The 24,555-nt window shown below is 39.5% G+C and overlaps 2 protein-coding genes across 2 annotated transcripts in view; both read right to left on the bottom strand.

The window, feature by feature from the left end:
* Positions 1-4,953, bottom strand: part of NR1H4 (nuclear receptor subfamily 1 group H member 4) — a 53,198-nt gene extending 48,245 nt beyond the window's left edge. Inside the window, exon 1 of the mRNA XM_042815440.1 lies at positions 4,935-4,953. The gene's annotated coding sequence lies outside the window, so the exon portion shown is untranslated. The remainder of the gene's footprint in view (positions 1-4,934) is intronic.
* Positions 4,954-9,018: 4,065 nt separating this feature from the next.
* The window catches only part of SLC17A8 (solute carrier family 17 member 8), a 32,357-nt gene continuing 16,820 nt past the window's right edge, over positions 9,019-24,555 (bottom strand). The window contains exons 11-20 of the mRNA XM_042815595.1: positions 21,162-21,276; positions 20,615-20,702; positions 18,173-18,259; positions 17,244-17,383; positions 15,568-15,717; positions 13,709-13,841; positions 12,390-12,500; positions 11,138-11,265; positions 10,242-10,597; positions 9,019-10,131 (exon numbers count right to left, since the gene is read on the bottom strand). Coding sequence (XP_042671529.1) covers positions 10,259-10,597; positions 11,138-11,265; positions 12,390-12,500; positions 13,709-13,841; positions 15,568-15,717; positions 17,244-17,383; positions 18,173-18,259; positions 20,615-20,702; positions 21,162-21,276 — 1,291 coding nt within the window. The 3' untranslated portion in view covers positions 9,019-10,131; positions 10,242-10,258. The remainder of the gene's footprint in view (positions 10,132-10,241; positions 10,598-11,137; positions 11,266-12,389; positions 12,501-13,708; positions 13,842-15,567; positions 15,718-17,243; positions 17,384-18,172; positions 18,260-20,614; positions 20,703-21,161; positions 21,277-24,555) is intronic.

The raw sequence follows: 24,555 nt of genomic DNA, 5'->3' as shown, positions 1-24,555 counted from the left end.
CACTCAGGTCTTTAAAAGTCAACAGATAATAATACGAAATAAATAAAACCTTTGTCACTCATTCCTACATCGTTTTACGTAACTCTCCTAAATATGAGTTGCAACAGAAACCTTTGAACAGCATGCCAATAAAATGGGCTGTATTGCAAAGAAGCTGATAAAGTCTAATTTGGAATATTGTCAATTTATTCCAGGAATTTGAGTGTCTGTAACCAGGCACTTTAAGCTTCTGCAATTTTGTAAGTCTTTGTTTTGTAAATGATATTGTTCCTTATTTCTTCAAGTGGAAAAGCTTGATCTATTATGGCCAAAATAACTGTCTTCTTTTTCAAGGCTGCCAACAGAACTGGGCAGGTAGAATGATTTCCGTAACAGGAATGTCAGCCAGAAGGTGTTAAAGTGAAATGTGACCTCGACTGCCCTTACACCTGACCTTGGATTACTTCAAAGGAATAACTGAGGTGTGAAAAAATGCTTTTTCTGTACTCACCCTTGACCCCTTTACTTAATATCCCAACATAACAATATTTTAGCAATCACCTACTAGTTTTGGAAGTGAATTAAGCAAATTAAGAAATTAAGATGCCTCCAGTATTTTTTCCTTTAGAAGACAGATACTCACTCAGTTCCTGCTGAAAAAATTAGCTGCTCCCTAATGCAGCTACAGGGGAAAAACAACAGAAATTACACATATGATGCAGGATCTCAGGTCTCACTGGGATCATGGAGACAGGATGTGATGATTCACTGGAGCACTGGAGCACTGGAACATTGCTTTAGATGGATACATGCCCTTTAACAGAGGCAGAAAAGCACAGAGAGAAGATGGAGCTGCCCTCTATGTGACAGCAGCAGGAATGAGGGAACTACGCCTTGGGATGGAAGGTGAGCCAGCGTGGAGCTTGTAAAGTATGGACTGGAAGCAGGCCAATGTTGTGGCTATCTTTTCTAGATTGATGAGAAAGAAGTATATGAGACCTTCTCTGTTCAGCTAGAAGAAGTCTCTTGCATTCAGCCTCTGGTCGTCATGAAGGATTTTAATAACATTAATGGGTCCTGCTGTCACTGGAGGAACACAGCTTTGCACCAGGGTAGCATCCTTTGCCCTTTGTAGGATTTGCTTCAAAGAATCTCATGGGAACATGACCCTGGAGAGAAGAGTGATCTGGAGGAACTGTTTGATAATCAGAAGTCATCTCCTCCATGCTCCAGAAAAGTCCATTGTAAAAAGCAGGAAATTTAGCAAAGGCAGCAAGAGACCTATCTGGATGAACAAGGAGCTCCTGATTAAATCAAAAATAAAAAAAGAAACTTACAACTGGTGGAGGAAGAGGGTAGGGTGAGCCATTAGGAATACAGAGCATGCAAAGACTGTAGAGAAAGGGTTAATAAAGCTAAAGCCCACCTGACATTACATCTGGTAACAGATGTGAAAGGCAGTAAGAAAGGCTTCTACAGGTATATCAGGATCGTAATAATCTTCTATAGTGAGAAGACTCTCTTGCTATACAATAGGAGACCCTCACTTTAGCAAACCTTTCACACTGTGTCCCCAAACATCCATGGAGAGGTGGATAGAAAACTGAAAGAAAAAAGGTTTCGAGGTCAGCAGCATGAAGCCCAGCTGTACAGCATTCATTACTGGTTCAATATCTGGATTTAACTGCATTAAGGATATGGATGATTGGAGAATATACCCCCAACAACTTTGCAGAAGGTCTAGAACTGGAGGAGTGGTTGATACACAGAGTGACCATGTTGCCATTCAGAGTGTCTTTGGCAAGTGAGAGAAATGACCTGAAAGAAATATTGCAAAGTTCATTGTAGGGAAATCCATGTCCTACACATGGGGAGGAATAACCCTGTGTACCAATACAGAATGGGGGCTGAGAAACAGCTTAGCAGAGAAGGCCATGAGTGTCTTGGTGGACAAACTGAAGATGATCTAGCAGCATGCCCTCACAAAGAAGGCCAACAGGTCAAAGGAGCTGAATCCTCCTGTTTGCTCAGCCCTGGAGAGACTTATACAGAGTGCTAGGGCCAGTTCTGGGCTTCCCAGTGCAGGTAGGACACAGACTTAGTGGAGCAAGTCTAATGAAGAGCCATTAAGATGTTTAAGGTGTTGAAGCATGATACGTGATGAAAGGCTGAGCAAGCTGGGACTGTTTCAGTTTGGAGAAGATAAGGCTTGGGGGGGATCACATTAAGGTGTATGAATACATGAAGGAGGGAAGTAAAGAAGATGGAGTCAGACTCTTAAAAATATTCAGTTACAGTGTGTTATGTTTTAACCTAGCAAGCAGTTAAGCATCACACAGCTGTTCGCTCATCACTTCCCTTACCCAGATGGATGGGGGAGAGAACTGAGAAAAAAAAAACACCACATTTTCAACATTGTTTTTCTCCTAAATCCGTAACAAGCATCATATCAACCACTATGAAGAAAATTAACTGTCCCAGCCAAAACTAGGACATAGGAAAAGAGGTAACAGGTACTGACTGAAATTCAGGGAAAAATATTTAACTTTAAAAGGAAGAAGGAAGGAAGGAAGGAAGGAAGGAAGGAAGGAAGGAAGGAAGGAAGGAAGGAAGGAAGGAAGGAAGGAAGGAAGGAAGGAAGGAAGGAAGGAAGGAAGGAAGGAAGGAAGGAAGGAAGGAAGGAAGGAAGGAAGGAAGGAAGGAAGGAAGGAAGGAAGGAAGGAAGAAATTGTTTCATTGTGAGAAGAGTCAAAAACTGGAACAGTTTGCTCAGAGAAGGTGTAATCTCCATCTTTGGAGATTCTCAAAACTCAACGGGGTGTGGTGCCGGGGTTTGTGTTTTACCTTACCCTGCTTTAGCGGAGAATTTGTACTAGGTGATGTCTAGAGCTCCTTTCCAGCCTTAATTTTTCGATGATGCAGTAAGAAATTAGGTGTTTTAGAATAACCAAATTAATCAGGGCCCATTTCAGTAAGTCACTAGCTACAGAAATCCATCTTTCTGAATAAAACTAATGTAAAAAAATAAATGAAAGCATTACTCACGCACTTGGGAGTACACCGTGTGCTGAAACTCCAACTCTGCCCAAATTTGGCAGCATTGATGGTCTTTAGTTATTCTGTAATTATTTTCAGGGATGGACTAATGAAAAATATTAAGAAGGAAAAACTATGCTCTCTAAAATGATTTGTACTAAACAATCCTTCTGAGGAAATCTACATCTGTAGTCTGTGGGGCTGAAGGGGTTTGCTGTCCTTCAGCTGTTGCAACAGTATGGTAGCTCAAGAAAAAAACTGTGGGTCTTGAGCATAAAATACGCCTTGTCCTGTAAGAGCCAAACACTGACGGAAGCCAGAGAACAACCCGTTAGCAAACTTCTCCCATGTTCCTTTTTGAAGAATCAAATTCTTTTGTAAAATTCTGGGGAAGTCTTTTTCAACAGTTGGTTTGAACCAACACCATTCCTTCACTGAAAAATATATAACTGCCGAAGACCTACTGCTAGATAACCCTCCCTCTTGAGATACAGCACATGAGAGCCAGCTGGTCAGTGGGCAACTTGCCCTTACTCCTGCCCTCCTCATACTGCAATCTGTGGGGACCCCACAATGTTAAGAAAGAGCATATCCCATCCCAGGGCTAGCTAAAATCATCCATTCCAACAGGAATACAAACACATTGCTCCCATCACAGAATCACAGATTGGCCAGGGTTGGAAGGGACCTCAAGGATCATGAATCTTCAACGCCCCTGCCACAGGCAGGGCCACCATCCTCCCCATTTAATACTAGACCAGGCTGCCCAGGGCCCCATCCGGTCTGGCCTTGAACACCTCCAGGGATGGGGCATCCACAACCTCTCTGGGCAGCCTGTTCCAGCACCTCACCACTCTCTCTGTAAAGAATTTCTCCTCGACATCCAACCTAAATCTCCCCTCCCTCAACTTAAAACCATTTCCCCTTTTCTTGCTGTTATCAACCCTTTCAAAGAATCGACTCCCCTCCTGTTTATAGGCTCCTTTTAGGTACCAAAAGGCTGCAATGAGGTCACCCCACAGCCTTCTTTTCTCCATCCACAAGCAGACAGCCTAGCTATGGCCCAAGAGCACTGAGTTGGATCAGGAACACTGGAGAAAACGGAGGCTTAACTCTATAAACAGCAAAGGAGAGAGAAGGAACTAGCTGTGGGCTGCTCCTTCTCAAAAGTAAATATAACAGCACTGGGCGTGGGACAGCTTTAAACTGGTCACAATTATTAATGAAGCTGGGACAGAGGTTGGCACTAGTACAAATATTAATGAAGTATGCAGAAAAGGACTTGGAAACAACAGCTGTTTCTCATGCTTGTATAGTTCCTGTAACCACTTCAGCCAGCAGGGGTAGGGGACAGAGATCCTGACTGCAGCTTTCCTCCCAGTTTTGTCAGCAACTTTGCTCTCCAGCTCTGTCCAAGGGTGATGTTTCCCTTAATGCAGAGCAGACGTGCAGGGCAGGCCAGGGCGGCCTTGGCCTTTGGCCGCCCAGAGTAACACTTCAGCGCCACAGCTGCACTGCCACTGGAGCAGGAACTTCAACACTAAATGTCCCTCTTTCCAGTAAAAGATAAGGAAAGGAAAAACAAAACAAAACAAAACAAAACAAAACAAAAAAAAAAGGAAAAGGAAAAATATATAAAAATAAAATTTGCTAAAAATAAAATTCTTCTTGTTACTGACTGTGCTGGTCCAGGGTCTTGTGTATCACTCCATGAGCTAGCAAGGGTTGGGAAGAACCACTCGTGAAAACAAGAAAACATACAGTAAAGATGAGGTCCAGCACAAACACAGCTATTCTTCTCTGTGCTGTGCCCACAGCCATGTGAAGTGTATCCTGTAGCCAGTATAGAGCAACAGGAACCAGGGAGTGAACTGTGCAGGACAGAGGATATTGCATTCCCTTGCTAAGGGAAAACCTACCTTCTGGGGCTCTCCAAGCGGCTTCTGCCTGCCCCATACAGCTGTGTTGTAGCGCGGGAGTAACGATAGGCACACCAGTGTTGATTGTGCTGCTCCTTTTCTTCTTAAAGCTCACGTTCTTCTCTTCTAAATTCGGGTTACCCTTTGGTACTATAATTTCCCCTTACCCATCATGAGTCAGGAGGGACTCATAAACTACTTCTAAGCTGTGTAAATTTCTATCAGTACAAACTACTGATCACTGCCAAGAAATAGACTGAGTGTCTCAGGACATACAGACTTTTTTTTTATTACATACGCGGGGAAATAGAAGGGAACAAGCAGATAGGATCAAAGTCCTCTCCCTGAAGCAAGAGAAAGCCTCACTGCCCTTATCTCAATCACAGCATCAGCAAGTTTCTCTGACTAATTCCTTTGCCATTCATTACTCCTATGCCCAGCAGACAAAAAGCACCTGGCACAGTGCTAATGATGACTACCACCAGTTCCTGAGAGGACGACTATTTTTATTGGCTGCCTTAAATATTTGCTGTTTTCATGAAAGTTTTTCTTTTCCTGAAGTTGGTGCTCCAAAGGAAAAAAAAAAAAAAAAACAACGAAACTTTGAGCTAAGAGAGATGTATTTTTCATGAGTTCCAATTTTTGCCTAACACTTATTTACCAAAGCAGCCGTAATCTGCTCAAAGAAACTCTAAATTTTTTGTGTAGGTAGAACTACAGAGCCTAACACAAGGAGAAAAGTAGATGCCAATTTCCTTTCCTATACCACAATTCTGAGCTCTGGCTCTGTTGAGCAGATAAATCCAGTTGTAGATGAACAAACATAGTCTGTTGACTGCTGCAGATATACTGAATGAGAGGTTAAATGAGTCAAGCTTTTATTATGATGAAGGCTTAAAATATCCAGATGGTATGCTCTCAGGAAAAGTGTGTTGGCTCTCATTTTATTTCCAAGATATTTCAGCATGAAAGAAAACAAATGTTACTGCATTTCTTACACAAATTCCTTTCTTTCCTCATATAATTCTGCATATAAAAAAGCTCTAAGAATAGTAAGCATTGTAACTCCTAAAATCCAAAAAGTTTGAGATAAGAAAGGATATTTTTTGCTGTCACTCCTAAACATTGTTATCAACTGGGTGTTTAGATGTAACTGTTGTTGGTATGTGTGTAATTGAAAGCACTTTTACAAAGAAGCCTACCAGACTTCTGTATATACATATGGATCTATATGGTGTAAGTAGTGTTATCTGTACCACATAGACATTCAGATGGCATAAGAATGGGGAGTTTTGAATCTCTCCATTTATTTATTCCTGATCTAATGGGATTTAAACTTTGAAGGAGATTGCTGAACTTTGAGACTGTGCAGGATATCAGGTCTTGAGCCATCTTGTAGGGTTCAAACTCAAAAATCTGCAAAACTTCGAGTTCTGTTTCCAGGATTCAAATGCTGAATTCTGGTCCTTCCTCACCCCTCTGTCTGCATTGGCTCTCAGCTACAACTTGCATTAACTTGCATTCATTTTTCCTCTTTTTCCCTTTCTGCTTTTTCACTGCTCACTCCTCTCTCTTAAAATACAAATAGTTAAATAGAACTGTTCTTATCATCTTAAAAGGAAAATGGGAAGTAATTCTTTTTGTTTGTTTTTTTACAAAATTTTTATTTAAAAAATCCTCAACATTATGACTAAACTCAAAGATAACTATCTGACATCAGGAGCCAATTGGAAGAACTCGCGTGACACAATTTGCGTAACCTTGAATTAATTTTTGTTGTGCTCCTTTCAAATTAATTATGTTACACACATGAGACTCCTCCTGGCACTTTGTTAACATCTGGATCCCTTTGTTATGTATTTTACCCAGAAGTCTGCATGTTTTTTTGGACCAAGTGATTATTTCCCTGGATAAGTTTCTACTGAGGTGAATTTTCATTGTTTCTCTCATTATTTTTTCCCTTCTCACTACGGGGAAAAATTTATTTAACTCTTACGTAAACATAAGAGGAGTATTAAGTATTATTAAACTTCTGCTAGTTGTACTTGGAAAAAAGGTGCCAAGGAATTATAACTGCAGCTTTGTTAAGAAAGGCCAGTGGTTGGTTTGAACAACCTGCACAAAGTCTCGCTGTCCTACTTTTTCTTCTCAGATTTAAATTCTTATTCTGTGGCCTATTTTTATCATTTCACATTGATGAGAGATGGATGATATGAAGCTTGATGGAGATCTCTTTTCCAGTACGAATCAAATTTTTCTTCCATCTACAAGCAGAAAACGTTTTTCAAATCAAACACTGTGTGTATGAGTTCTAGCTTATGTTGGGAAACATGAAGAAGTTGTTTTTGACAGAGACAGAAAAATATGCAAATAATGCAGTTACTGGAGTTTAATCAGTATCCCTCCTTTGGGTCATTCGCATCCGTTAGCTTAGAGCTATGACGTTTTAGGAGTCAGGTTGGATTGTGCCAATAGTTTCCTGTATTCTTTAACTGTTTCATATTCTAACAAATTTTAAGAAGACATTTTTAGAAGAAACAACTTCAGTGATTGTACTCTCAGGGATTGCAAGGGATCACTATTGAAGCAAGTTGCAGATAAAGAGATTCAGGATCCTGGAAGCCTGTTTAATCCCAATACACTGCCTTCATTCTCAGACACACGGTAGTATGGAAGCCACCAAATAGATCAAACACTTGATTAACTGTCAAAGATTTCCAGGAAAGAAAAGTGACTTCCAAGTAGTGTTGCTGTTTACATTTTATGCAATTTAAAACAGTTGAAAAAGAAAGGGAGAAAGCCCCACTATCCTACTGTGATTGCCTAGAGGAGCATTGTGGTCTGTAAATAACTTCAGCTTCTCAGATATTGTATTCTACCCCTGGCAGCAGTTACACTTAGAAAAGAATGAAAATACTTACTTAAGTGCAAAAGCCTGTTTAAAAAGTTTAAAATGGTTAAGAAGTTGTTAACCATTTCTTTCAAGGCATTAAATAATGCCCAACTGTTCACTGAAGTCAAACTACCACTGAATTAAATCAGTGTAGTCTGTTTGTAGATGCAAAATGAGCTCCTCACTGTATTGTCACTTGGGACAGTTGTAATGCAGAAGTGTAAGAAATAGTAGTTGCATTAACCACAGAAGAAACAGAAGTCTCACATTTGGCTGTTTCTGAAATTGTCAGGATGCTTGTAGTTTTTCTCATAACAAAACATTCACTTTGTGTTCTTCTCAGTACAATGCTTAATCAGTACTTGAAAAATTACCATTATATGGTCTTCTCTTTACTAAGGCTGGCTGTCAGATTATTCTTAGATTCTTACATTAATTCCTTTCATAATACTATTTTCCATATAAAGAGTTCCTGTAGTAACTATGCACATTCCACATGATTGAAAAAGGAGTTGTTTGGTTTGCTCATATGCAAAGAAGTGGCCCTCTCTCTTTCATAAGTTGTGGTTGATGTTGCAAAAGAGTTTAACATCATCACATTCATCTGTTTTGATATTCTGGTGGGAACATCTGACCACTTCCTGCCACTCAAGTCCCCAGATGTTGATTATAACCTGCAAGAAGTCCAAGCTGAAGATTGAGATTTTGAGAAAATATTATATTCCGCCCTAATAAAATAAAGTTATAAAGATTGGGTTGTTGATTTTTTTTGGAGTGGTTTGTTAACAAACTGCATTGTGCCAAGGTAGGATTGCTCAGCACCACAACAATACCTGTATCATTAAATTATCAGTTAAAATTCCTCAGTGAAGCCAAATTAGATGCGCCTTCATCTCACTTTGCTTTTTATCCACATATACTCTTGTAGATTGGATTTAGCTGGGTAGAAAAGGAACCAGAGACATCTGAAGAGAATTAGATAATTTCAGGTTCTCCCCGTTTAGTTACGCTTGTAGGAAAGATAAATCATCCACAGATTCAAATGATTGTACAAATGTTCCACTCATGGCATTCAACTGTGCTTCAACAAAACAGTAAAACGAGTATTAGAGATGTTCTCACCTTGTGTGCATCACAGTGTCTGTATATGAGAACTGAAATATCACAAAGCACATTGAAGACTAGAGAGGATAGCTTTCATTTGAATTTAATGAGGCAGTAATAATAACGTAAGACAAATTAAATTGTATCTTACTGAAATTCTCCATTCTGAAATGAATATTAATGTCACGATGAATCTGAGTCGCAGCATAATATGGCATGTTCCACTGTCTGATTCTAAAAATGGTTGAAAAAAAGCTAAAGCCACACTATGCTGTAAAATATATACCTATAGAAAAAGGAAATTACTTTTAGACATAGATATTCTGCTATCTCTCATGCTACAGTACTACATCTTTTGCAACAGTGAGGCTGTGGCATTGATGAAGAAAAAGTTGTAGATCCAGAATTAAAGACTTTACTCATCTAAATAGACTTATTCATCTAAATAAGTGCTGTTGGGGTTGAGTCCAGGAACTCTATCAGAATAATACTAGAAAAATATATTTAAATTACTTCACAACAATTAATTGAGAAATCTAATGATTTCCTTTCATAAGGATTTATAATGTTGCACCACTAAAGATGATTTAATATTCAGAATTATGTCATGCCAGCACAAAACCTTTGAAGGGGGGCAAATCTTACAAGTATCCATTTAATTGCCTCATCCAGACCCCATGGATTATACCTATAAAGAAGACTGACAATCAATTTTAGGGAAATGTTGAAGCAATACTGTGCCATCTCTGCTACCTTTTACCTTCCTGTAGTTAAGTGACCATTATAGGTTACAACCTCATGTCATAAATCTGTTTTTCCCTCCACTTCGATCTTTTGCAGTTTTCAGTTTGACACGGGTTAAGCAGCTCAAATGTTAATCTACAGGAATCTTCAAATGGCAAAGCAGTGCTTCTTAGGGCAGATTTATGTGCCCCCCTAATCACATACATCACTGTGGATCCACCATCTGATATGACCTTTTCTGCTGTCTGTTCAGATGAGAATAAAAGGGTGCTCCTTATTCCAACAGTCATAGGCTCACACAAGGCAGAAGCTCTGCCAGGACCAGTCATTGAACAGCTACAGGCGCTCTGTCCAAGGGAATCCAGTAGCAAAGTGAAGATTTAGTGTCACTTCTCCCTGTTCCATTGTTGTTAGATCTCTTCCACAGTATTAGAAAGCAAGTATTACCCCTTGCGTCTAGCCAACAAGGACAGACATTACACAGTTGAATCAGAAAATAAATACGGATACCAGATGATTTGGGGCAGCTATGCAGAAGGGAAGATGGGAATAGCTGCTATACAAACCTTAGAATTTCAAGTATTTATGACAAATCTTGAAAATTCTCATTCTCATAATGGTAAGAAGTCTGTTCTTCCGTATCTTGAGTCACTTGCTTTTGCTTTCTCCATTCCCTTCTTTGTATTTCACTGTTTTGACTGGTAGCACCATATGTTTTCTTTGCACTTACAAAAGTTTCATTGTTCATCTCAGTTTCTTCGGCCAGTTCATCCTGATCAATTATACCACATTTCTCTTCATTCAGGTTTTCAGGGTCAGCCCATTCCTGCTTCTCCCCAGAAGCAAAAATAGCATAGAATATTACTCCACTGTAGTGCACCAGGGCTGCGATCAGAAAGACATTTTGCCATTCTTCGCGGGTCTGAAAAAAGGATTCAGGTCTCATTAAGTTTGCGGTAAAAAGAAATATTAATGTCTGAACTATACTATGAATTAGCACACACTGATCTTTGTTTGATTCCTGATGTAACAGATAACACAATTTATGAGATGTGAATATTTTAAATTTCATATCAAGGGCTAATACAATAGGAAAAGGGACAAGAAATATTCATGGAAAAGCAGATCTCTCCCTAAAACCTGAGTTATTTGGTGATTGCTCAGGAACCCTACTATGGATGCATTGCAGAGGTGTTTCCTGAGTAAGCCTGCTAAGAATTCACTAGTAGCATGAGGATATTGAAGAGATTCAGCCTGTGGTGGTATAAAATAGCATCTCCCTACACAGATAATTAGTTTACAACAGCTGAGAATCCAGCCTCTGCACTGTTGTAGAAGTGAATTTTTAAAACAACAATAATAGAAAACAGCTGAAGATTAATGATGAAATTGAGTTCCCAGGAAAATTGGAAATGTGTTAATTTTCACTGCATAGAACAATCCTTTCCCTAGGAAACATTACCTTGTGTTTTGTCATTGCACCAACGATGAGTGGGCACACCATGCCCGACAGCGTCCCCACACCATTGGAGATCCCCATCAGGATGCTGGCATAACGTGGGGCTATGTCCAAGTGATTCACATTGAATCCTACAACATACCAGAGACAACAGTCAACTTTGTGCTACTGGGCCAATACAGTTTTCTCTAGCTGTTCTGGCTAAGGACGCTTTCTGGAAAGCATCATGTTTGTAATATGTATTTTTCTTTTTAAAAAGATATATCTTAATTTATGTAGTAGTGTTTTTTAAACATATTTTCCAATTCTTTAAGTTATATCTAATGAAACAAAACAAGAAATATATAAAATATATAAACCAGTCAGAAAATTAGTTGTCATGACTGTAGCACATCTTCTTGGTAAACATTCCATTGGAAAATGAGAGAGTAAAAATCAGCTCAGATAATTATCATGCTTTAGGTGATGAAAATTAGTCGTAAGTGCTACGGATGATCACTAGAAAGGATGATGAATTTCAAATCCATGTGATTAAATACTGTAAAAAAGCTGAGTGCTGGGAAAATTCTGCAATATAATTGATTGATAGAAGCTGCCTGCCATGCAAGCACCTCATAGCTGAGCAGCGCAAATACTTCCATCAGTGTAACCCTGAAAAGATGGAAGATCAGCAGTTATTTTGTTTTGTTCAATAGATCCATTTCTTGGCAGTCTTCCAGGAGGTGGGCTTTCATCTTCATAGGAAGATGTGTCACTTTTAATAGCAGAGATACTGGTGGAACTACAAAGCCAGAGAATGGTAAGCCTCAGAAAATGGTAGAAGCAGCAGTTCAGATTAACAGGGTTGATTATAGGATGTAACAGAGACACAGCTGGCCTAGGAAGCACAAGCTGGCAGATAGGGTTAGCAGTGGGATTGCAACGAGTATCCCTTGAGCTCATTTCAAAGTAAATCTGTCTCCTTCTTTTAAGGGATACTCATTATGGAAGGTGGCCACCACTGTAAACGGCATTAGCACAAGGCTGGTATGAACTAGAAACAAAACAGAGCAGGTTCTTTCAAAGCTTCACGTCCTACACGCAACACCTTTCATAGATACTGAAATAAATTAATTCTGATATAGGAAGTAGTAGAGAACACTCCATAAGTAGCCATGCTAAAAGCAAACAACAATAAAATGACAACAGGAACAACACTGAGGGTAACATTCCTTTTGTCAGTAATAAGGAAATGAATAATAAGATTAATTCTTACCTGAAATTGCAAAGCCACTGAAACCTACAGCTAACACCAGAAAAGAAATAGCCACGCCTTTTGTATGAGAATAACCAACCACCAAAAGCAAGGTTGCTTCCATCCCAAAGCCTGAAAATTAAACATATGGACATAAATTACATTGCAGGAACATGTGAATGTTTACTGTTGGGAATATACTTGCTGGAATATTTTAATATCTTTTATTGAGAATATATTTTTTACTCCCCTTCCCCTGCGTAAATGAGCTGAGTGATAAAATAAATTGACTCATCAAGCAGTATAGAGAAATAATGAGAAAGTGATTCTCTATGAAACACTGTAAAATTCACAAAACAAAACAAAAAAAAGGGGGTGGGGGAAGGAGAGAAATATTTCGTGTCTTCAATTTCTTATGGCTGCGGTGAAGTGACAAGCTCTTGGCAGATGGAAAAAAAAGACTTTTTCAGGCAAGTGTGTCAGCAACAGAAGAGGACACGCCTGGGTATCACAGAAAACTTCCAGGCTTTGCCTATGGTAGGAATCAACATTTCCTAATATTTAACTTTACAATCCTTCTGTTTGTTGGTTTTTGTTTGTTTGTTTGTTTTTTAAATAATACTGAAAATAAACCTTGAAATACAATTAATAAAAGAATCCTCTGTGAAGATGTATAGCCAAGCACTGCAGGCATCTCTATTTCAGGCACCCCATGCCAGCCATAAATAATGTAAGCCAGAAGCTAGAAGAAAAGCATGACTCCACAGTCATGCTACAGTTTAGCATCTGTACAGTTTACAGATTTGCCAATTACATGCAGATCCCATTGATTTTTCAGTTCCAATGACCAATCTAGAAATAAACTATTTTGTGCTCAGCAAAAATGAGTTTGTCCATCCACCATGTTTCTTTCAGCTGATCTCTGCAGCCTGAATTTGCCAGTGGATGCTTCTGGAAGTGGAACACAGGAACACAGCCAGTTAATGCAGAGTTGTGAAGGGGTTCCTGCAGCACCACAGGATGTGGCTAGCTGTGGCAAATCAAGTTTTCAGCATGAGGCCTATTTTATCATAATCTCTTCTGAGCTAGTCTTCATTGCTCTTCTAATTATTAACAACTTGTCTTGCCTCCTCTCTTTTTAAAGGCATGCTTGTATGAGTAAGGACTTAGAGCATAAGGATGTCTAATATCAGCTTGCAATTAAATACTCCAGATTAACCAGCTGTAAATGCAGACTAGAGTAATTTTCTCATGTTGCAACAAAACATTGGCTGAACTATGATATCTACACCAGCTGCAGCACACAACTGAAGTACTATATTTTGGGAATCCAGTAGTACCTCCACAGTTCATGACCTTCCTTACGGTGGTAGTAGTTAAAATCTTCCTGCTCCGTAAGAAGTCAGCTATCTGCCCTCCAATGGGCACAATGATTGTCATGACCATGTGGGGAACTGCAGACAAAAGGCCAACCTGAAATTACAAAAGTAAGTGCTTACTGCTCATATCCTTCCTTGGGATTTAGGGGGAAAAGAACAGGAATCATATATATAGGACACATCTTTAGCATACATCCTTGTGTGGACTGTGGACTTTTTCTTCAACAGAATCTGCAGCAAAGACCTGGCTGACCTTAAGCTGCCCTTGTCCCAGCTTTAGGGATTTCCAGGAGCATGAGAGACTCCAGCATGCTTCCTATCCAGGCAGTGGCAGCTTTTCTCCCAGCTCTGAGCATATGTACACAAGCTATAATGGGGCTCAAGCTATAATAAGAAGGAAAAAAAGATAATTCTGTCTAAAAATTCTGGAGTTGGTGCTCTAGAGGAATTTTCTCTCTCCAATGGCCAGCACTGGAGTGCAAGACTACTACGGTTTAGCTCATTAGAGTAGATACCCAAAGTGGGGTGATGTGAATATCTCCTCCCTGTCCTGGAGGAGAAGGCATAGCACAAGAATCTCACCATAGAAATATCATGCAGTGTCTCTGCTTTTTTGGTGGTTGCTCTGAAGAATGGCATAGAGGACTGCAAATATTTTCTGTTGTAGATACCAGAAAGCACTTACTTATATGTCCTACAGTAAAGTGTTCTGTCTCTCAGTTTACAACTGCTTTTACGTATTTTTATTATTCTGTTCTCAAGGAGATCCTTTCTGCATAGAGAATCTGTTTCTTGATGCTATTATAATGAAGGCAGCATGTGTGCATTGCATGGGCAATAACTATATACAGTATAAAACATGAAATTATATTAGAATCTTATGAATAAGCATACATTTGAGGTAATGCATATACTTCTGCTGTTATGGTAGTAGGACCTATAAATTGATGCTCATTCTATCACATTTTCTGGCAGAGTTCCTACTTTTTCTGTAGGCTCTGGTACTTATCCCAAATACAAGAAAAGACTCTATTTTGTGGCCAGCACATCATCTTATAGAGGTTTAACTCTGAAGAATTCAGTAGGAATTCTGAGTTTTACTTTCCTTACACTAACACTGAATCAGCTTTACATTTGTTTTTAATTAGTGAACATTCTAATATTTGTGAAAGACAACTGAGAATAAACAAATCTGCTTTCTCTTAATAACCCTGTTCTTCATACCATTGCTACAGTAGGCCATTCAGAGTGTCATTACCCTGAATAAATAATTATTGCTATAATCAAATAGCATGTTACTACATGAAAATTATTATATAACAAGTAGGTTTTTTAAAAGGAAAGTTGGAAGAACTTTCTCGTACAACCACTCCACAGTCCACATACACGCTCTAAAGGGAGATTGTAGCAATATTGGCTTTAATGAAGTGGCAGGAAATATCAATCCATGGAAAATTTTACCCCTGATTGTCAATGAAATGTACTGAAAAAGAAAGAAAAGGAGGAAAACCATTGCCTGCCAAGTACTGCCAAGCCACCAGCACTTTAAGAAAAAAAAAAAAAAAAAAAAGCATTTCTATTTACTTACCTGCTGGTTTCTATGAAGTGTTTCTTTGTTACCAGTGAAAGAAATTCGTCCTTTCTTTCTTTTTGCTAATAATTTGGTGCTAGCATGTTTTCATGTCTATCAAGTCTGTAAACATATGTCATCCCAGTTACCTGCAATAATCTACTGCAATGACTGCACTGACATCTGGGCATGTCATCCTTTGTCTCCTAGAGTGGAGTCTGAAGGTTACTGCTTCATCTCAGACATTTACCTTACTTATTGCAAATCCAAAGACTTCTTCAAAGTAAGCAGGCTGACTTATAAGGAGCAAATAGAAGGTCCAGCTTCTACAAAAGTTAGCCACAATGATTGCATAAACTGGCATTGAAGTGAAAAATCTTTTCCAGGGAGTACTAAATTTCTAGGTGAAAAAAGGAGAAAAACAGTAGGTAGAAAGTTTCTTCAGTAACAGGACTCTCCATTATATTGCATAAAATTTACATTGCAAATTGCTTACAATGTCAGCCTGAATTAACGGCGGAAGAAGAGAGACAGAAAAACTTTCTTGGAATCGTTAAGATTTTTAGGATAACTTCTGTGCTATTATTGCTCTGCTCACTGAAATCACACAATTCTGTTCTGAAATCCTGTTGTTGGGATAATAGGATCAATAACAGAGTCAAAGAATACTAGAGGAAATATTGTTCTGTTCCCCACTCTCTGTCATAACAAGGTTTGAGAGGTCCTACAAAGGGCTTATGAAAAAAGTGTTCTTCCAACTAAGAAACAGCTTAGTAGCACACTAGCAGGCTACTACTTCCTTCAACCTAATTCATTTCATTCAGCAAAAAAGCTTGTAGTAGAGGATTTAATTCATATAATCTGCTTTCAGCATTTCCAATTTACATTTATGCCTAAATATTCCATACAGCAGGAGCAAAAAAAAAAAATCTATTCACTTGAAATAAATATCAAATCAGAAGCCTGAATAAGTAACTATTGCAATATTCATTACTATTCTCCTTTCTTTAAAATAGTAGCTGTGTTCCACAGGTAACTGTGTGTCTGCAGTCATGTGTGGACACATGATGATGCAGGCAAATCTCCATGTAGCAAGGGCAAAATCATGACTTGATACAAGTGTGTATGTCTCCAAACAGTGACTTCAGCCAAACCTCAGGAGCATGTCCAAAAGGGGGGCCTGATACTTTATGTTTTCTCTTACAGTTATCTAAAACAAGTAGAGGATAGGGTTTGGAGAGTTGACGTTTTTTTTCTTCTTCTTTTTTTTTTCCCCCCAGAATGTTAAATAGTAAAGCCAAGGAGGGGTAATGTATTGAGAAAAATCTTTGTTTTTTGCCTGTAGCAATAATGAGTTACTGTAAGAAATAATGTAATACTTAAAGGGATAGTGTTTGACAGGAAAATAAGTTTTGCTTGCAAGTTCCCAGGATCCTCCTGAGGAGAGAAGTCTTAACACAGAGTACTGAACTATTGTGTGAGAGAGCAAGGCAGAAGTCCCAGTCTGACTGAGAATTTCAGTCATCCTTGGCAGGAGTCCATAAGGCAGCAAGGTAATTTAACATCCAGAGCCAGATCCTTATTATGGTACTTCCATTAGTTTGGGGACTTACTTTAGAACAAGTCTGACAATTGCTCAAGAACATACCAGAATGTGTTGTTTCCTGCTCTTCCCATCCCATTCCTCTCTGTAGACTAAGGATGCTGTGTAAACCAAGAGTTGAAACAACCCTACAGGTTTTGCCTGTTGCTGAATTTGTCCTGTACACTTGCATGAGCCTCATCCTGCATTCTTCATAAAACAAACAGCCCCTAAACTTCAACAGAAATAGTTCTGCTGTTCTTATGAAGCTAACTGTATCTATCCAATTATGTGCTGGTGTTACACAAAGAGCTCACGAATTATAAAAGCTTTTTTTCACTTACACCTGCACTAGCAAGGCTGGCTCCTTCTCCAATACTTGTTTCTATATATACCCTTTCTTCTCTGGTTATTGTCGGGTGTGCAGCTGGACTCTCATAGGCATGAAGCAGCCAGAACATGTACCAAACAATCCCAAACATTCCTAGAGAGGCAGGAAAAGCAAAACTCAGTTTCAAAAGCCAGTTAAGCCATACTTCTAAATCTAAAAGTGTTAAGGTGATTTCAACAGCCAATTAAACCAAATCTCCATTAAAAAATATGCACAGAGAAGGGAGAAAAAATGATTCCCAACTCTGTACATACAAATGCTTGTTTGCAAAGTGTTTGAGCGTTATGTTGCTCATATGACACAGTATGTGTAGGGCAGAAAAAAAGTAGAAACAAAGGTTATGCGAACTGAGAGAAGAAAATAACAGAATGATCTTAACATGTTCACATCTGCATACAAAGGCTTCACAACCAGAGAAGACAGAAAACTCATCTCAACTCATGGGACAGATTTTTCAAGGCACAAGGTTTCTGAAGCTTCCTATCAGCAGCATATGTTGACCCTTATGCCGTATAGGGTGCTCTGGGATATGTATCACTTGAGTGCTTGTGTTGCAGAGCAACCTGCACAACTGTACCCAGCTCTGTCATGGGATGACCACGTGTCACTTCTACCAAGCACACTACAGAAAGGCAGAAAGTTTTTCTTGTTGGTCCTTTATACCATGGGCTGTAGTCTGGTCATTACAATTTAAAAACATACTGCAACAGGTTACAGAACAGAAGTTTTCAGAAGCTGCCATAAACAGAGAATAATTGGGAAGACCCACTTGCAACCACTTCATTCATCAGAGCAGCTTTGATCCATATCCATCACACAAGCTTAACAAAACTGTAGGCAATACCAGTTGAGTAGAGGAGATTCTTTATGTTAACAACTCACCATAAATATAGAAGACTGATGACCATCCTATATACTGTACTAGCACTCCTGCCAATGGCATGGCGACCACTGCACCTGCATATGACCCTGAGGAGAAAAAGGATTAAGAAAACACATCAGCAATGTTAAATGAGTCCAGCTCTTACTACAGGCTGGCAACTTTTTTCTTTTTTTTTTTTTTTTTTTTTTTTTTTTGTGAACATTTGATGGGATGGCAGCTGTGATGTTTTGAGTGCGATAGAGAGACGAGCCCTTTGCTGGAGTGGGATCATCCGGCTCATTCTGCAGCCAGAAGGAATGTGGTAACCTAGGTAAATGGGATTCGCAAAGCTGACACTAATGGCGTACCACCACACAGGTGTAATTTAAAATCTGAACAGGGGATTTTCCACTTAACCCTGTGGCATATGAAGGAAACCTCAGAGAAGCCAACAGCTTGAGTTTCAGAAGCCCTCATGGTGTCCAGAAAGCCCGATGGCTGCCGATATGCTGAGAAGCTTCTGTCATGACTCTAGCCCCACCACCCGACAAGCACTGCAAGTGGAGGCTCACATCAACCCTGAGTCTGTTTAACCACGTTGAGTTTATGCCAGTGGCATGAACAAACACACAGAATAGATAGCCTAATGTTGACACAGGACAATTTAAAAAAGAAAAAAAAAAAAAAAAAGGAAAAAAGTGAGCTATGCCAAGGTTTTCAGATTGGGAAACATACATTACTGGCTAAATAAATTTCTGAATGACTTGCAGAAAGAACTGAGAATTTAAGTACTTGGAAAGGAATTTCAATGACGATTCCAAGGAGGATTCATGTAATCTGGACATTTGGCATCAGCCAACCTTTCTTTTAGTCTGTTCCTCTGCAGAAATTTGAAACTCCTAAGTAATCACTAAATACCAGAGTCATTTGTAGTAAAAACAGCATTCCCAGAGTATTAAAAGAAAACACATTTTTTTTAATTTTTTTTTTCATTTCAGTCTTTTTTTTTTCCTACTATTCCACATGCATTTTAGCCCTGCATTTTCCCAAGCTTTTCAGTTCCACTGCTAACAGACAATTTCCTGTGACTTTTATATTCTCTATTACATATTCTCTCTCACAGACATTTGTCTTCAGCTGGCTTTAACTCACCAACGCTTATTTTCTTTGTTTTTTCTTCCTCCATTCTCAGCTGCTCACTTTTCAAAGCATTACTATTTCTGATTTGTCTTCAGTATTATTAAACACCCTCTCATTGTTCTGAGTTCCCTTTTAGAATCATAGAATCACAAGGTTGGAAACGACCTATAAGATCATGTAGTCCAACCATCTCCTCATCACCACTGCCACCACAAGCACTAAACCATATCACGAAGCACGTCGTCCAGACATCTCTTGAACACTGCCATGGATGGCGACTCCACCACCTCTCTGGGCAGCCATTCCAGTGCCTGACCACTCTCTGAGAGAAAAAGTTCTTCCTTATGTCTAACATAAATCTCCTCTGATACAACTTGCGGCCATTACCCCATGTCCTGCTCGTTGCCTGGGAGAAGAGGCCAAATCCCTCTTCACCACAACCTCCCTTCAGGAGGTTGTAGAAGTGTACAAGTGGGAAAGGACAAGGCAAATGGAGATGTGTGCTTTAGAGGATAACAACAGACCAAAGTTATTGAGTAGGACTTCACTCTCACAACGGCCCACCTTAAATCACACCACAATCGTTTCTGCTCCATACTCTGGACCTTCTAGGGTATGAGAATGGAGGAGGTGCATTTGGGTTATGCCTTATCTTCCTCCCATTTAGCCTTTTATCCAAATCCACCATGAAGTCAGTAAGAAGATACAAGCATTCACAGCTTTCCCTGAAATCAGCAGCTAGGCTAGCCTCTGAAATGAGATGAAGAAATGAAAGGGCTAGAAAGGCATGAGAATCAAGGTAGTCTTCTCCGGAAAGAAAATGTGATAGTGCAGAGTGATCGGCAGCATTTCTTTTCAAAACCTGCTACCCAGAAGATAGAATTAAAAGAAGAAAAACTCTTTATTCTTAATATGGATGTGGATGAAAAGAGAACAAGATGTAAAACTCAGTATTTTTCCTGCTCCATGCTTCATAGAAAGATCTAAGGCTCTTGTCAGGCTAAAAATTGAATGAAAGAATTTTATTTCTCCCATCTTTCCACTGGATTCGTTTTCCCAAAGCCTTCCGAAATTTCCTGCAAGCCACCTTCTAGAAGTCTGTCTGCCAGTAGTAGGAAAGACCCAGAACAAAGAACAAGACTGACCAAGCCCTCAAGTTGTTTAAAATAGTTGTTAAGTGCATGCTTAATTAAATAGTCAGTTCAATGCATACAGCAGATAGAACACTTAAAGACTGAGCAAATGAAAAAAAAAAAAAAAAAAAAGTGAACCATAAAATGAATAATATATATGTCAGTACACTCATAAGCCTATCAACTTACCACAGAACGATGTCGTTGCCAACCTGCTTCTCTCCAGTGGAGGAGCCCATTTACTCCACATCCCATGGCAGGCTGGGTAGGTGACACCCTGGCAGACATTTCACACATCATATGGTTTGCTTTCACTGCATTCCTACTTTAAGCAGTTGCTGACTTAACCTTTCTAGCTCATTGTCACTACATCGGAAGGGTTAAAATAAGCCTGGGAGAGATTTCCTTTGGGGAGTGTGAAGATGGAAACTAACTTAAATGATATGGTGTCCTGGGTTAAAAATGCTGCTTAGTGCATGCAGTGGATGGCTTAAATAGGCAGAACTAGGTCTATCTGCAGCACTATTACTCTATTATCTTAAGCTCCTTTTAAGATAAATTTAAAAACATGAATCAACATGAGAAAAAAAATCATCACTGTAAAAATACCAATGCCAAAAAAAAAAAAAAGGGGGTAACACGTAGAACTGTAGATAGATCAGAAAACCTGACCAAAATGTTTCAAACTTTTTTTAAAAACCAAATTTCCCCAAATGAAAGTGGTGAATGTTCTTACCTCTACCAGACCTTGCAGAATTCTTACAAACATCACACAGCCGTAATGTACTCTTGCTGCAGAAGGGATGAACATGTTCAGTGTAGATGTTAGAAAAATAGCTGCTCCAAACACCCTTTGAAAAAAGTATCACAAAAGAGAATGTAATTATTATCTGCTTTTCAGAAGCAACGTTGTTCTCAGGTGCAATCTCAAAGACAACTTCTCCGCTGCCCACCAAGTCACCAAGTCACAGATAATTGTAAATTTACCTTATTGGCAAAAGGGGTAAATACACATAATGTCACTACATTTTCTTTCCTGAATGAGATAGGAGTTTTATGCATATTTAAACCAAGGTTTTGTTTTATTCCTCTATCTCAGAGGATGAGACTTCGGTGTAGTTGCTGGTGGCTAAGCTGTTTACACAAGCCCTGAACTGAGAGCATTATTCCTATTCTGGGAAGTACTTGAATTCTTTTGTATCAGTAGGGTTTGACTTAAATCAGGTAAAGTCTTGTTCGAGTGCCTTACTGAAATGTGGGAGCGTGCTGATTATTTCCTCTTCCTGCAGCTTAAACTCATAACAGCACAGTTTGAGATCAACTCCTTCCCAACATCAGTTCTCTAAATAATAGATAAAAGCGTTCTTTCCAACTGTAGCATAGAAGGGGCGCTTCCTCAAGAGAGCTTCTGGGAAAGACACGATACGAACATTTTGTTCCCTGCTTGGGAAGAACACTTCCTGCAGCTGGGTGCAAGTCAGCCAGGGTTCTCCATGCATTGGAGCCTTTGGGAAATCTTTTGTAGCCTTCCAGAGGTTACCATCCATTAGAAAAATGGGAAGCAGAAAACTCTGTGGTAGTTACAGATCCAGAAACATCCTCAAAACTTCAGAACACTCAGAGGCCCTGGGCATACGCTCAGAGCTGGGTCTGTCTCATTCCCCACAGTCTATGGGAGCTCTTCCCAGTAGAGACACGGGCTTTTCTCAGCTTAACTGAAGAGCAGTGCAAACTTAATGCATTTCATTAATAATAAACAACAGTGACGATAGACATGATGGACAGCTAGGCCACAGCACAGTCATTTCAGTACGAGATGGTTGCAGGTTTGCATACTTTTTTCACCCAGCTGATCGAAGTCTCAGGTTCCCTTTTTGTACCACAGACAGGGTTCAGTATCTGCCACATTCTGAATATCAAGAGTTCATGACTCCAACATCTGTGGAAGATGATATGCAGGAGGATCCCCTCTCAGATTCTCTCACACCACCGAAAACTATTAGAACTGGCAGAAAGAGTTCATTCTGCAGATAGAAGGCTGCACTGGCTGACGGCCCTGGGAATCACAGCATATTAGAAGATGGGAGGTTGGATCAGAACAGCCTTGTCTTATCCCAAGACTGAGGGTCACACCTGAGTTTCATCTCTCTCTTGTGGCGGAGGTCCTCAGCTCCTGGCTACACTGATGCTAGCTGGCAGCAACTGCTCTGTGAGGACCGCAGTTCACATTCCTTTTCAAACTGCTCAAACTCACTGGTGTTGAACAGTTCTGAATTGGCTTATTATGCCTGTGCCATTTAAAAAATGACAGATGACACATTAAGCTTCATTCTGATATAGGAATGATATTAGATATTTAAACTGAAATAATGGCAGCAGAAATATTTTCTCCTTTTTGATTTTTCTGCCAAAGACATATGCAGATCTCGCTATGTATGGCTATTTATCATCTTCCATTGAAAAATATTCATAAACTTTTAAAACCTTCTGATCTCACATTTTTCTTCTTCTTTTTTTTTTAAAAAAAAACATTCACAGGAAATATACATCACTTCATATTTTAAATCCAAGTTTATGATTGTTAATTATGAGGAATTAATGATAGCATTATAGCCCAAAGAATCCACAGTCAGAGATCAACGTTGTTTTTTCTGATCCTGTACACTTCTTGACAAAAGCAGCAGCTCATGCCTGGACAGCTCATAACCCGAGTGACAGGAAAGCAATCAACACATGAACACAAAAGCAAAGAAACTGAGCAAAGCTGACAGAGGGAAGTGACAAAGGAATGAATGTGTATGGAAACTAGTCTGAAAATCTGAAGTGGTATGCAAAGCCTGTGATTGCGTCCTGACATTTAGGAGGCTGCTTTCAAAGCCAAATAAGCATTTAGCTAAGAAATGAGCATCACTGAGAGTTCTGTTATGGTCAGTGAAGAGTTTTGCACCTTGCATCTTCCTTGGCATGAGTAGAGTTATTGGTTATGTTATCCTAGAGCTACTGGCCATCTCAGTGAACTACGGCACATTAAGTAGAAAAGTAAGTTATAGAGTGTGGAAGAATGAATAAGCCATAAGAAAGAGAACATGTTTTACTACCCAACCAGCTAGCTCTCAGGATTGAGTTTCCAATCTTTGCTACTTCAATTAATGCCAACTCCTAACACACCCAGGTTGTAAATGCATCATTTACACTGTGTTGGAACCAGCTACTCTTTTGTTACTAACAGGCTAAGCAGTGTTTCTGCAAATAGCCAGCCAGCATCTTTCCAGCAGTTTCCAGCCTTCAATCCCAAAGAAGCTGGTCTCCACCATGGACAAGAATACACCAGTTCTTTTCAATTCATTGATGTATTCTTTTCTCCTCACCACTGTGACCCATTGCCAGCATCATTACTCAGCATCAAAACAGTTTTCTCCAGCAACAGACTCCTCTGCCCAGCAGTGTGCCATTACCAAAGGCTGATACCAGGGGGTGCTTTATGTTTCACGTCTCCTCATCACAACCAAAGAATCAAGAAATTTTGTTAGGACACATGTTGGAGGATAAGCAGTAAATCAAAAGAACACAGTCACTAAATAGTCAGTGAACTTTCTGATGGAACATAGATATATACAAATTTGGACATGCATAAAGCAACTTACTTGGTGTCAGGTGGTTTTAATGCAAAAGCATAACGCACTTAATATTTTCCTCTGTTCTGAGATCTGTTTGAATGCCACATTATTATACACAAATATTTGCAATAATGCTTGCTGGGGGGGGGGGAGGAGGGGGAGAGTTTCCATGTATCTTCAAGGTTCCACAGTGGTGAGCAGAATTTAAACAGGTAACAAAAGACTCTATACCTAAATCTGTAGCACAGTAATAGGGCAGAGTCTCATCTCATCACTGAGCACAGTTGTGAGACAGAAAACATTTGTCTTTCTAGAGGAGGTGGGTTCACAGGTTGGCCCCAGCTCTGCCTGTTTCCTGCCCTGTGGTGTTAGCAAGCAGATGTTACCCCTCTGAAAGGGAAATACTGCTAGATCTACCCAAGTAGAAACTGGTAGGGAGAACAAAGAATAAAAGAAAAACGTAGAGTTAGTCAGATCTGTGGTCCTATTATTATTACAAACAGGAATACTCTT

The sequence above is a fragment of the Centrocercus urophasianus genome, unplaced genomic scaffold (genome assembly GCF_019232065.1).
Source record: "Centrocercus urophasianus isolate 14NV4802_14NV808 unplaced genomic scaffold, USGS_Curo_1.0 seq_15, whole genome shotgun sequence".
Taxonomy (NCBI): Eukaryota; Metazoa; Chordata; class Aves; order Galliformes; family Phasianidae; genus Centrocercus; species Centrocercus urophasianus.
This window is presented reverse-complemented; position numbering and strand designations above follow the sequence as displayed.